The sequence below is a fragment of the Pseudochaenichthys georgianus genome, chromosome 1 (assembly GCF_902827115.2).
Source record: "Pseudochaenichthys georgianus chromosome 1, fPseGeo1.2, whole genome shotgun sequence".
NCBI lineage: Eukaryota > Metazoa > Chordata > Actinopteri > Perciformes > Channichthyidae > Pseudochaenichthys > Pseudochaenichthys georgianus.
The window spans coordinates 48,775,571-48,787,558 of record NC_047503.1 but is presented as its reverse complement, the minus strand read 5'-3'; the positions used below and the strand labels follow the sequence as shown (position 1 = coordinate 48,787,558).

Here is an 11,988-nt window from a genome sequence, read left to right as displayed (position 1 = left end):
CGGCTGCCCTCTCTGAGCCCTCTCCAGCTCCCGATGCCTCTCTCCTGCCTCCTGGTAGAGAACCATCGGCTGCCCTCTCTGAGCCCTCTCCAGCTCCCGATGCCTCTCTCCTGCCTCCTGGTAGAGAACCATCGGCTGCCCTCTCTGAGCCCTCTCCAGCTCCCGATGCCTCTCTCCTGCCTCCTGGTAGGAGATACAGGAGTTTTAAAACACCTACAGACTGGAAACAGTTGTTACCCCTGAGCCCCCTGGCTGTTCAACCTGCAGTCCTAAGGGCAACATCATTATAATGAACCAACTCACTAGCACTTTAAACACTTCCTTAATGCACTTTATAGCTTTTTATAGCTTCTTGCTTTTAATGATTTATTACCCCCTCGTATGACTGACTTTGTGTTTTCTATTGTCTGTTTTCGTATTTGTGACAGGGTTGCACTACAACATCTCATTTTATATGTTTGTATAATCACAATAAAGGCTTTCTATTATATTCTACAAATCGAAAACATAGTCTATTCTACTTCAAATAAAGCAATAGCAGAAATAGTGCTTTACTTTAAAAAACACAATAAACCAGTGATACTCAAACCTTAACTTTACTTCACTTTACCTTTTTAACCCAAAGCCCACAGTCAATGGTTATCATTCCCTTCCTCTGAAGGAAGGAACTGATCTCTGAGTGAGTGCAGACTCCTACTCTACAGATCTACAGTAACATGTTCACTGCTTTGCTTCAAATGGAGTTCCTTCCAGTCAAAACCTCAACTTAAGCCAAACTCTTACTAATATTTTCTTCATATACTTCAATAATACGAATCTAATTGAAGACACAATGAACACAGTTCTTGTATTTTTGATAAACGTTTCAGTCATAGGGCAGGAACATTAGATAAGGGATCAGAACTGTGCAAATGGGCCCCTCTGAGCAGCCAATGGGGTTGTGTGGATAAAGCTTCCTGAGGTGATTGGTGGCTGGAAGGCCAACAGGACGGTGTGGAGAGGTTAAAAGCTCCCCTGTGGCACCAGGAGGGCAGACGCTGGCAGAGATGGCGGGCATGATGACAGGTCTTCTCCTTTTGCTGTTGGCCGGTGAGTTTCAGCTCCTACTCAGACTTCTGCTGCTACTTTCACCGTTCCTATGCTCTGAGATAGCACTTATGTGAGTTAAGTATTTAGAGCTGATTTTCAAAGTGTCTAGGAAGCCAGTGTGTTGTTGTCTCTTCTTCTGAAACCCATCAGGATCCTGGCCGCTGAATTCCAGATCAGATTTCATTTAGTGTGTGTTGTGAAGGATCAGATGTTCTCTCTCCTCTGTCAGCTGTTCTGTTCTCTAATACTTTAAGAGTGAATCTTCTCCTGCCTGAATCTGCTTCAAGGTTTTCTCTTTCTTTGCTTCATGTGTTCTGTTTTTCATTCAGCAGGTGAACCTATATGTTCATAACACAGTGTGTGTGTGAGCTTAACAGTGTGTCAGTTTGGTGTCTAGCTACTGAGTATGCTGAATGAAAGCATGGTTTTCCTGTAGAATCTATCATTTCTGATCCTAAATATCTCGGTTCCTTCTTTTTTAAGGACACATTCTTCTGTTGTCTTACATAATGCACTTCAGTAAAACACATCGTATTAATCAGGTGACATTACTTTATATTTTGATACTCACATCAAGTTACTGATTACATTTGTTTATGGGTAATTAGTTCATGTTTCTAAACTGACCCTCCAACCCTCTCTACAGCAACCACTGTGTTTAACTGTCAGTCTGCTGGTGGTGGGTTTCTCTTTCAGGTGTGACAGTGGGCAGAGTGCTGGATCTGCAGAAGAGAATATACGGAGGTACAGCATGTGGTGCGAAAGAGCGTCTGTACCATGTGAAGGTGATAGCACAGAATTACACAGTCAGCTCCCTGTGTGGTGGATCTCTGATCAATGAGAATTGGATTCTGACTGCAGGTCACTGTGTGCCGGACGGGTGGTGAGAACGTTTTACTTAAAATACGTAGATACATTCAATCTGAAAAATAATTAATTGAAACGAACATTTAAATCACATAAAATAGCATGTCTTCATGTTGAATAACCTAAACCATTACACTCTGATGCATCTGCAGTCATTTATTGATGTCACTCTTTCCACTTTCATTATTTGCAGGATAACAAGCGTGACAGCATATCTAGGTGTGGATCGAGATCGCAAAACAAACCCAATTCATATCAATATCAATGATATTCAAAGAAAGAAAGACTCCAAAGGGACCCATGACATCGCGCTGCTGAAGGTTAAATTACCTAAGACGAGTGGTTTTCAAATTGCAAAACTTCCTGACTGTAAGAAACGTCCTATCAAAACGTGAGTTGTGATCTTAAATGAGTCGGAGAGTGAATCTCCTAAGGAACTCAAACCGAGATAAACCCCTGACATCTTTTTATGAATGTTACGTATTTGTCTTGTATTTCAGAGGTGATGAAATTGAGCTCGCAGGTCATGCAAACACAACGAAAAACATCAACGGTATCAAAGGTGAGAACTGAATTGCTTTTTAAGTGATATGTTTGTTAACAATGTTTTAAACTTTGCATTATCATATTTTAACATATATAGAAAACATTGAGTATTTACAACCAACACAAGAAACGAAAATACAAAAATATTATGTTGGAACAAGTGTAGTTTGATTCTTGGCTTTTTAAATGTATTAACTTTTGAGCTCTGAGAGGAGAACCAGCCCGGGGCCACAGCTCATGGAACATAGGTAGTTTCTTTCTGCTGGGATTTTCATTGTAGTTGTTGAGGCCGATTAGGGAGAGCTGTAGTTAGTTCCCGCGGTTACGGCCACTGGCTCCTTTAAGAAGGGCCTAACATCCTTCCTTTAAAAAAAAGCCTTTTATTAAACTTGTGTTTTTAAGTGTGTATTTTATGCCCCTTGTAGCACTTTGTGATTGTGTTTAGCAATGACAGGTGGTTTACAAATACAATGTATTGTTATTATTATTATTATTATGTATCCAATAAAGTAACATTTCTTTAAATGTACATGGTCAGTAGAACATGTAGTAAAACCAATTGTAAATGTGTCATCAGCCTTTTGATTTTCTCATCTAGTAATGGAGGTGGCAACAGAGCTCCTATGTGGAAAGATGACGGTGGCCCCTTGTGATCCCCGAAGATGTGCACCACCTGGATTTCAATATGAACATACCTTCTGTTACAAAAGCAAGACAGTGGATGGAGCGGGAGTGAGTTGACCTTATTTGTTAGGGATTAATTTTGTCTTAACTTAAGATATTTGACCTTTCGGCCTGTTGACGTTTACGACGAAGCCTAAGTCTGTAATCTGTCTTAAGGAATGGGAAGTCTCAGCTATTGCTGACATTACCAGTTGTATGACCGGTCAACTGTCGGTCACAGAGCCATAGAGTCAGATGAGAGATCCAGTGCCTCCAGGTGCTCAGTATACCTTCCCCCAATATGCTGATTAGCTATCGGTAAACTAGTTTAAAGGTCTATCAAGAGAGAGGCTGATCAGAATTGTCATGACAACCCACCCGTGCAGTCAGAACCTTCTGCTGCTGTGACTTGTGATGTGAATTCTCCGGCCGTGTGACTTGTATCAAGTCCCAGTGTTCGACATCAGAACTCCTGCTCGTCCCGTGTCTCCTTCGTGAGTCGGTGACTCCCAAAGCTTTGCTGCAGAAGTTTCCTCCACACTATTTACTAGTTTGTAAGTATTCCAGTAAATGATGCAAAAGTCTGTCTTTAACAATTTGTACATCTCTCTCTCTCTCTCTCTCTCTCTCTCTCTCTCTCTCTATCTCTCTCTCTCCCTCTGTCTCTCTCTCTCCCTCCCTCTCTCTCTCAGGGGGACTCTGGTGGAGGAGTGGTGTTCGACAACATGATGTACGGAGTGCATGTTAGCAGTGCTGAACAGGCTTGTGTTCAATCACGAGCTATGGACGTCTGTAAATACATGCCCTGGATCGCTGGGGTTATCAAACCAAAAACATGTCTAGACTGTCTATTGGATTGCTTCTCTTGTTTGATAGGCTGATAGGTAATTTAACAGACCTTCACATTAAAACATTCTGATGGACTCTAAATTGGCTGATGACACATTTACAATTGGTTGGTTTACATAAAATATTCAACTCTGATTAGAAAAGCTCTTTAAGATCATTTCAGAAGGTAGCGTCTGAGTTATAAATGTTTTATAAATACAACATAATTTGTATTTTTAAACCAAAAACAAATGGCCAAATATATAATATAATAATATAGTCTGTGTTTCTTGTGAGCATGCTGATCTCGTTCTCTGCTGGCAGCTCAATCTGAAGTAATCATGTAATTCTTGTTTCCCTCAAAATCAACTTCTTGTTTAATGTTGTCATTTAAAATAAAAGAGTCTAAATCAACATTTCACTGATTGTTTGTTTGTTTATGAATACAGCGTCACATGAACACATTTCTGCTCAATTCAGCTGATCGATATCTTTGAACCTGCAGTAGCAGTGTGTGTCCATGTGGGGGCAGCTCGCTTCATATTGATGACAGTTGCTGTATGTTGCTAAGTAATGAGATGACTATCTTACAGCAGTCTGCTTCTCTTCTCGTCATGCCTTCAGGGTGCCCTACTTCTTTACAGTTCTGTCAACACAACCCCATTGGCTACACATTTCCATTTGCACGTTTTTGATCACTTATCAAAAGTTCCTGCCCGAAGGCTGAAACATGGATAAACTGACTTCATCGTGTCTTCAAGTATATAAGTATTATTTTATTATAAGAAAATATCAGTGAGATTATATTTGTCTTATTGTGTGGGGGCATCTTCTATTACTCATTATCTAACACCAACTCTAGCTTTAGGAATACACTCTGTGAACATGCTCGATATCAACAGCCATTGGACCAGAGGTGGAGAAGTACTCAGATCCTGTACTTGAGTAAGAGTAGAAGTACTCAGAGCTTGTACTTGAGTAAAAGTAGAAGTACTCAGAGCTTGTACTTGAGTAAAAGTAGAAGTACTCAGATCCTGTACTCGAGTAAAAGTAGAAGTACTCAGATCCTGTACTTGAGTAAAAGTAGAAGTACTCAGATATTGTTCTTGAGTAAAAGTAGAAGTACTCAGATATTGTTCTTGAGTAAAGTAGAAGTACTCAGATATTGTACTTGAGTAAAAGTAGAAGTACTCAGATATTGTACTTGAGTAAAAGTAGAAGTACTCAGATCTTGTACTTGAGTAAAAGTAGAAGTACCAGAGTGTAGGAATACTCTGTTGCAGTAAAAGTCCTGCATTCAAAATGTTCCTCAAGTGAAAGTAGAAAGTATTCTCATCTAAATATAGTGAAAGACAGTAAAAGTAGTCGTTGTGCAGATTGGTCCATTTCAGAATAATATATATGATATGTTTTATAATGATTGATCATGAAAGTGTTCTCAAAGCTGGTGGAGGTGCAGCTAGTCTGAAGTACTTTGCAGACTGCAGGGTAGCTGGTGAAGGAGCAGCTAGTCTGAAGTACTTTGTAGACTGCAGGGTAGCTGGTGAAGGTGCAGCTAGTCTGAAGTACTTTGTAGACTGCAGGGTAGCTGGTGAAGGTGCAGCTAGTCTGAAGTACTTTGTAGACTGCAGGGTAGCTGGTGAAGGTGCAGCTAGTCTGAAGTACTTTGTAGACTGCAGGGTAGCTGGTGAAGGTGCAGCTAGTCTGAAGTACTTTGTAGACTGCAGGGTAGCTGGTGAAGGTGCAGCTAGTCTGAAGTACTTTGTAGACTGCAGGGTAGCTGGTGAAGGTGCAGCTAGTCTGAAGTACTTTGTAGACTGCAGGGTAGCTGGTGAAGGTGCAGCTAGTCTGAAGTACTTTGTAGACTGCAGGGTAGCTGGTGAAGGTGCAGCTAGTCTGAAGTACTTTGTAGACTGCAGGGTAGCTGGTGGAGGTGCAGCTAGTCTGAAGTACTTTGTAGACTGCAGGGTAGCTGGTGAAGGTGCAGCTAGTCTGAAGTACTTTGTAAACTGCAGGGTAGCTGGTGAAGGTGCAGCTAGTCTGAAGTACTTTGTAGACTGCAGGGTAGCTGGTGGAGGTGCAGCTAGTCTGAAGTACTTTGTAGACTGCAGGGTAGCTGGTGAAGGTGCAGCTAGTCTGAAGTACTTTGTAGACTGCAGGGTAGCTGGTGAAGGTGCAGCTAGTCTGAAGTACTTTGTAGACTGCAGGGTAGCTGGTGAAGGTGCAGCTAGTCTGAAGTACTTTGTAGACTGCAGGGTAGCTGGTGAAGGTGCAGCTAGTCTGAAGTACTTTGTAAACTGCAGGGTAGCTGGTGAAGGTGCAGCTAGTCTGAAGTACTTTGTAGACTGCAGGGTAGCTGGTGGAGGTGCAGCTAGTCTGAAGTACTTTGTAGACTGCAGGGTAGCTGGTGAAGGTGCAGCTAGTCTGAAGTACTTTGTAGACTGCAGGGTAGCTGGTGGAGGTGCAGCTAGTCTGAAGTACTTTGTAGACTGCAGGGTAGCTGGTGAAGGTGCAGCTAGTCTGAAGTACTTTGTAGACTGCAGGGTAGCTGGTGAAGGTGCAGCTAGTCTGAAGTACTTGGTAGACTGCAGGGTAGCTGGTGGATTCACTCCAGGTGGAACTAAAGTCTGATTCAACACTTGGTTATATTTCACATCATTCATCCGAGAAGTAACTAGAGGGATTAGATACATGTAGTGGAGGAAAAGTACACCATGTACCTCTGAATTGTAGAGGAGTAGAAGTATGAAGTAGCTTATAATGAAAATACTCAAGTAAAATTCAAGTATCACAGAATTCACTATGTTTCAAATATACAAACTAGTTTTAGTTTTAGTTTAGTTTATTTATTGATAGTGTCGTGGTCCCCATCGATGAACTGTCACAAAAACAGTAAATGGAGCAGCTTTAGCCGATATGGCTAATTTCCAGCTGTCCCCGGCCAGATGGTAATAGACACCCTTAAAATTACAACATATCAACAGCATTAGTTATAAGAAAATATATAAAATAAAATAAAAAGGAGGAAAGAGGATAAAAGAGAACAATAAACAACACACGTTACTATATACAGTACATGTCACATATAGCACATCACAATCACATCACGAGGGGCAACATCCATGATCACAACATGAAACACTCACGCCATACTCAACACAGACGAGTGTGTGCAGGTGTAGTTCTCAGTGAACCATACTATTTAAGGTTGTGAGATCATGTTGAATAAACTATGATTAATTAGGTTTAGGTTTAAGGTAATTCTATCAAATATTTGCACACATCACCTGAGCTATGCAGAAGAGAGTATATAACATATTTATCTCTATGGTGCCATTACAGTGCCATGTTCCTGCTTTTACTGTGTGGAGGACAGGAGCAGGAACTGTTGATAAGTGATCTCGACTTTGCGTGAATGCTCTGCAGCTGATAGGTGGAGTTGACTTTGAGCTGCTGTAACTACACATGAACGTCAGCCATGGCTCACTTGATGTTTCTCTTGTTGCTGTTGGTCGGTGATAACTCAAATACTTTATCTACAGAATGCATTTTAAAATGCTGTAATCTTACGTCTAGCTCGATCATTGCACATGCTGTTGTTGATCTTCTTCTCAGACCTTGAAGGTATCCTGTTGAGTTTCCTTCTTACCAAGAGGTGAACGGTAACAATGGCTACACAAGACAACACATCGTTATGACATCATGACGTGGCCAAAATCTGATCAGCTCATTTTCAGACAGGTTTTTATAGAAATGGATCAAAAAGAGAGAGAATCTTTGTTCCTGAAACTTTCAGAGTCTCTTTCCACAGAGGGGACACATGTTGATGTAGAAGAGACATGGAGAAGAGGGGACACATGTTGATGTAGAAGAGACATGGAGAAGAGGGGACACATGTTGATGTAGAAGAGACATGGAGAAGAGAGGACACATGTTGATGTAGAAGAGACATGAAGAAGAGGGGACACATGTTGATGTAGAAGAGACATGAAGAAGAGGGGACACATGTTGATGTAGAAGAGACATGAAGAAGAGGGGACACATGTTGATGTAGAAGAGACATGAAGAAGAGAGGACACATGTTGATGTAGAAGAGACATGAAGAAGAGGGGACACATGTTGATGTAGAAGAGACATGAAGAAGAAGGGACACATGTTGATGTAGAGGAGACATGAAGAAGAGGGGACACATGTTGATGTAGAAGAGACACGAAGAAGAGGGGACACGTGTTGATGTAGAAGAGACACGAAGAAGAGGGGACACGTGTTGATGTAGAAGAGGGGACACATGTTGATGTAGAAGAGACACGAAGAAGAGGGGACACGTGTTGATGTAGAAGAGACATGAAGAAGAAGGGACACATGTTGATGTAGAAGAGACATGAAGAAGAGGGGACACATGTTGATGTAGAAGAGACATGAAGAAGAGAGGACACATGTTGATGTAGAAGAGACATGAAGAAGAGAGGACACATGTTGATGTAGAAGAGACATGAAGAAGAGGGGACACATGTTGATGTAGAAGAGACATGAAGAAGAAGGGACACATGTTGATGTAGAGGAGACATGAAGAAGAGGGGACACATGTTGATGTAGAAGAGACACGAAGAAGAGGGGACACGTGTTGATGTAGAAGAGACACGAAGAAGAGGGGACACGTGTTGATGTAGAAGAGGGGACACATGTTGATGTAGAAGAGACACGAAGAAGAGGGGACACGTGTTGATGTAGAAGAGGGGACACATGTTGATGTAGAAGAGGGGACACATGTTGATGTAGAAGAGACATGAAGAAGAGGGGACACATGTTGATGTAGAAGAGGGGACACATGTTGATGTAGAAGAGACATGAAGAAGAGGGGACACATGTTGATGTAGAAGAGGGGACACATGTTGATGTAGAAGAGACATGAAGAAGAGGGGACACATGTTGATGTAGAAGAGACGTGAAGAAGAGGGGACACATGTTGATGTAGAAGAGACATGAGGAAGAGGGGACACATGTTGATGTAGAAGAGACATGAAGAAGAGGGGACACGTGTTGATGTAGAGGAGACATGAAGAAGAGCGGACACATGTTGATGTAGAAGAGACATGAAGAAGAGGGGACACATGTTGATGTAGAAGAGACATGAAGAAGAGGGGACACATGTTGATGTAGAAGAGACATGGAGAAGAGAGGACACATGTTGATGTAGAAGAGACATGAAGAAGAGGGGACACATGTTGATGTAGAAGAGACATGAAGAAGAGGGGACACATGTTGATGTAGAAGAGACATGAAGAAGAGAGGACACATGTTGATGTAGAAGAGACATGAAGAAGAGGGGACACATGTTGATGTAGAAGAGACATGAAGAAGAAGGGACACATGTTGATGTAGAGGAGACATGAAGAAGAGGGGACACATGTTGATGTAGAAGAGACATGAAGAAGAGAGGACACATGTTGATGTAGAAGAGACATGAAGAAGAGGGGACACATGTTGATGTAGAAGAGACATGAAGAAGAAGGGACACATGTTGATGTAGAGGAGACATGAAGAAGAGGGGACACATGTTGATGTAGAAGAGACACGAAGAAGAGGGGACACGTGTTGATGTAGAAGAGACACGAAGAAGAGGGGACACGTGTTGATGTAGAAGAGGGGACACATGTTGATGTAGAAGAGACACGAAGAAGAGGGGACACGTGTTGATGTAGAAGAGGGGACACATGTTGATGTAGAAGAGGGGACACATGTTGATGTAGAAGAGACATGAAGAAGAGGGGACACATGTTGATGTAGAAGAGGGGACACATGTTGATGTAGAAGAGACATGAAGAAGAGGGGACACATGTTGATGTAGAAGAGACGGGAAGAAGAGGGGACACATGTTGATGTAGAAGAGACATGAGGAAGAGGGGACACATGTTGATGTAGAAGAGACATGAAGAAGAGGGGACACGTGTTGATGTAGAGGAGACATGAAGAAGAGGGGACACGTGCTGATGTAGAAGAGACATGGAGAAGAGGGGACACATGTTGATGAAGAAGAGACATGGAGAAGAGGGGACACATGTTGATGTAGAAGAGACATGAAGAAGAGGGGACACATGTTGATGTAGAAGAGACACAAAGAAGAGGGGACACATGTTGATGTAGAAGAGACACAAAGAAGAGGGGACACATGTTGAAGTAGAAGAGACATGGAGAAGAGGGGACACATGTTGATGTAGAAGAGACACAAAGAAGAGGGGACACATGTTGAAGTAGAAGAGACATGGAGAAGTGGCTTTTACATTTTAGGTGACCTTTAAGTCCTTCAGTCAGACCTTCTAATTTACCTAACAGAAGTTGTTGAGTTCAAGCAAGTTTACCACCAGGTTTGGATCCACCTGGATCGGCAAGGTCTTACTTCTACTAACTTCTAGCAGGTTCAAATACCTGACGCACGACATCAATTGAAGCGATCCCAAAGGATTCTAGTGTCTGTATTAAGGTCCTTCCTAAGAGAGGAGGGCACTGAGTTGTGTTAGGTTCACTCAATCGGAAGGGATGGGTTTATATCTGGTGAAGTTGTCCACAGTTCTTCAGGTTGTTCTGCTTCTCCCCTTCGATGGTTACGATTATTACTTCCTACGTATCTTCCAGGGGACATCCCTAGGTCAGCGACTCATTTTGTTGTTTTATTCTTCTGACCAAATATCAAAGTATTGTCCCTGGTGCGTCGGCATAATGCTTCAGCTGTTACTTCTGAACCCAATATCCTGGTAACATCCCTGGGTCATAGGCCAGGCAATTCTGCATCTGTTTTAACCCACCCAGGATGTTCTCTGGCAGGTTTCACAATGAGCACACGGCTGGATCTGCAGAAGAGAATCGTTGGTGGTGAACCGTGTGAGCGTCAGTACCATGTGAAACTGAGAGCGGCTGCTCGTGGATCCTCCAGCCTGTGTGGTGGCACTCTGATTGGTGGCCGCTGGGTTTTGACTGCAGCTCACTGTTTGAAGCCAGGAAGGTGAGAAAACATGTCTTAAAATACTACTCAATATCACTAATGTAGGGTTTACAGACGCCGATACAAATGTTTTGGGAAGACAAATTGATAAATAGATAATAAACACGTTGACCTCTTCCTATGTGCAGGAGTATGTTTGCAGAGTTGGTTTTTCATCCAGGGGATCCAGCAGAAGAGTTACAAATCACAGCAGAACCTGTCATCTACTCAGACAAAGACGACAGGTCCCATGACATCATGCTGCTGCAGCTGCCACAATCATCTGGTGTTCCACCTGTTGCTCTCCCCGACTGTGGATATCGCCCTGAAATGTGAGTCGTGCCTTTTTCCACCTGGATGTTGGTTTAGAAAGTCTCACAATGTTAAGGTTGGGATTAGTTTTGTCCAATTTATCAGCTCAAAACTGTTATGCTCAGGTCTGATTGATATCAACCAGTCAATCCACAGAAGGGAAGCCCTGCAAGTTTGTTTTCTGCAGCATATCATTACAGATATGATTTAGATACAGTTCAAGAAACTAGTCAAGAGACTTGCCCTACCGTCTCTGTGAGGCATCCATGTCAAAGTAACTCTGTAATTTAGAGTACTTTATTGTTAATCTGGTTAGGTGTAACTGGATTGTTTTTCACTATCCACAAAGGCTTCCCCACGATGGGTTGGATTGTAGCACATTACAGTATAACGTCCATAAACATTGTCCATTTACAAAAGGCTTCATAGAGCTGCATGAGTTTAAGTAATTATTAAAAGGTGCAACTATACATGTAAGTCAGCTGTGTATCAATACGTGGTGGTATTTGTTATTTTTTAAAGCTAGCGATTCCATGTGGTATATCCTTGTATTTGTTCAATGCTTTCATCCAATCCTAATAATGTTGTAAACAAAGCGCTCGTCTTTTCTTGTTTCTATTTGTGCTAGGCTTGAGATCGCAGGTCATGCTGCCACTACAGGGGGCCCTGGGGATAAAAGGAGTGAGATTCAATAAAGATTATGA

General features: G+C 42.2%; 1 protein-coding gene across 1 annotated transcript; it reads left to right on the top strand.

Annotated features, from left to right (window-relative positions):
* The first annotated feature begins 1,047 nt into the window (after positions 1 to 1,047).
* On the top strand, positions 1,048 to 4,407 carry LOC117455199 (serine protease 1-like). The gene is made up of 6 exons (XM_034094605.1): positions 1,048 to 1,089; positions 1,786 to 1,972; positions 2,150 to 2,347; positions 2,457 to 2,518; positions 3,101 to 3,234; positions 3,858 to 4,407. Exons 1-6 carry the CDS (start codon positions 1,056 to 1,058, stop codon positions 4,044 to 4,046), a joined length of 804 nt encoding a protein of 267 aa, XP_033950496.1. The 5' UTR covers positions 1,048 to 1,055; the 3' UTR covers positions 4,047 to 4,407.
* Positions 4,408 to 11,988: the final 7,581 nt, after the last annotated feature.

What these genes read in the sequence shown, in the direction of transcription:
- LOC117455199 (XM_034094605.1), top strand. Translation starts at nt 1,056, where the DNA reads ATGATGACAGGTCTTCTCCTTTTGCTGTTGGCCG. An exon ending in CACTGTGTGCCGGACGGGTG is followed by an intron (nt 1,973 to 2,149) that starts GTGAGAACGTTT and finishes CATTATTTGCAG; the next exon opens with GATAACAAGCGTGACAGCAT. An exon ending in AAACATCAACGGTATCAAAG is followed by an intron (nt 2,519 to 3,100) that starts GTGAGAACTGAA and finishes TTTCTCATCTAG; the next exon opens with TAATGGAGGTGGCAACAGAG.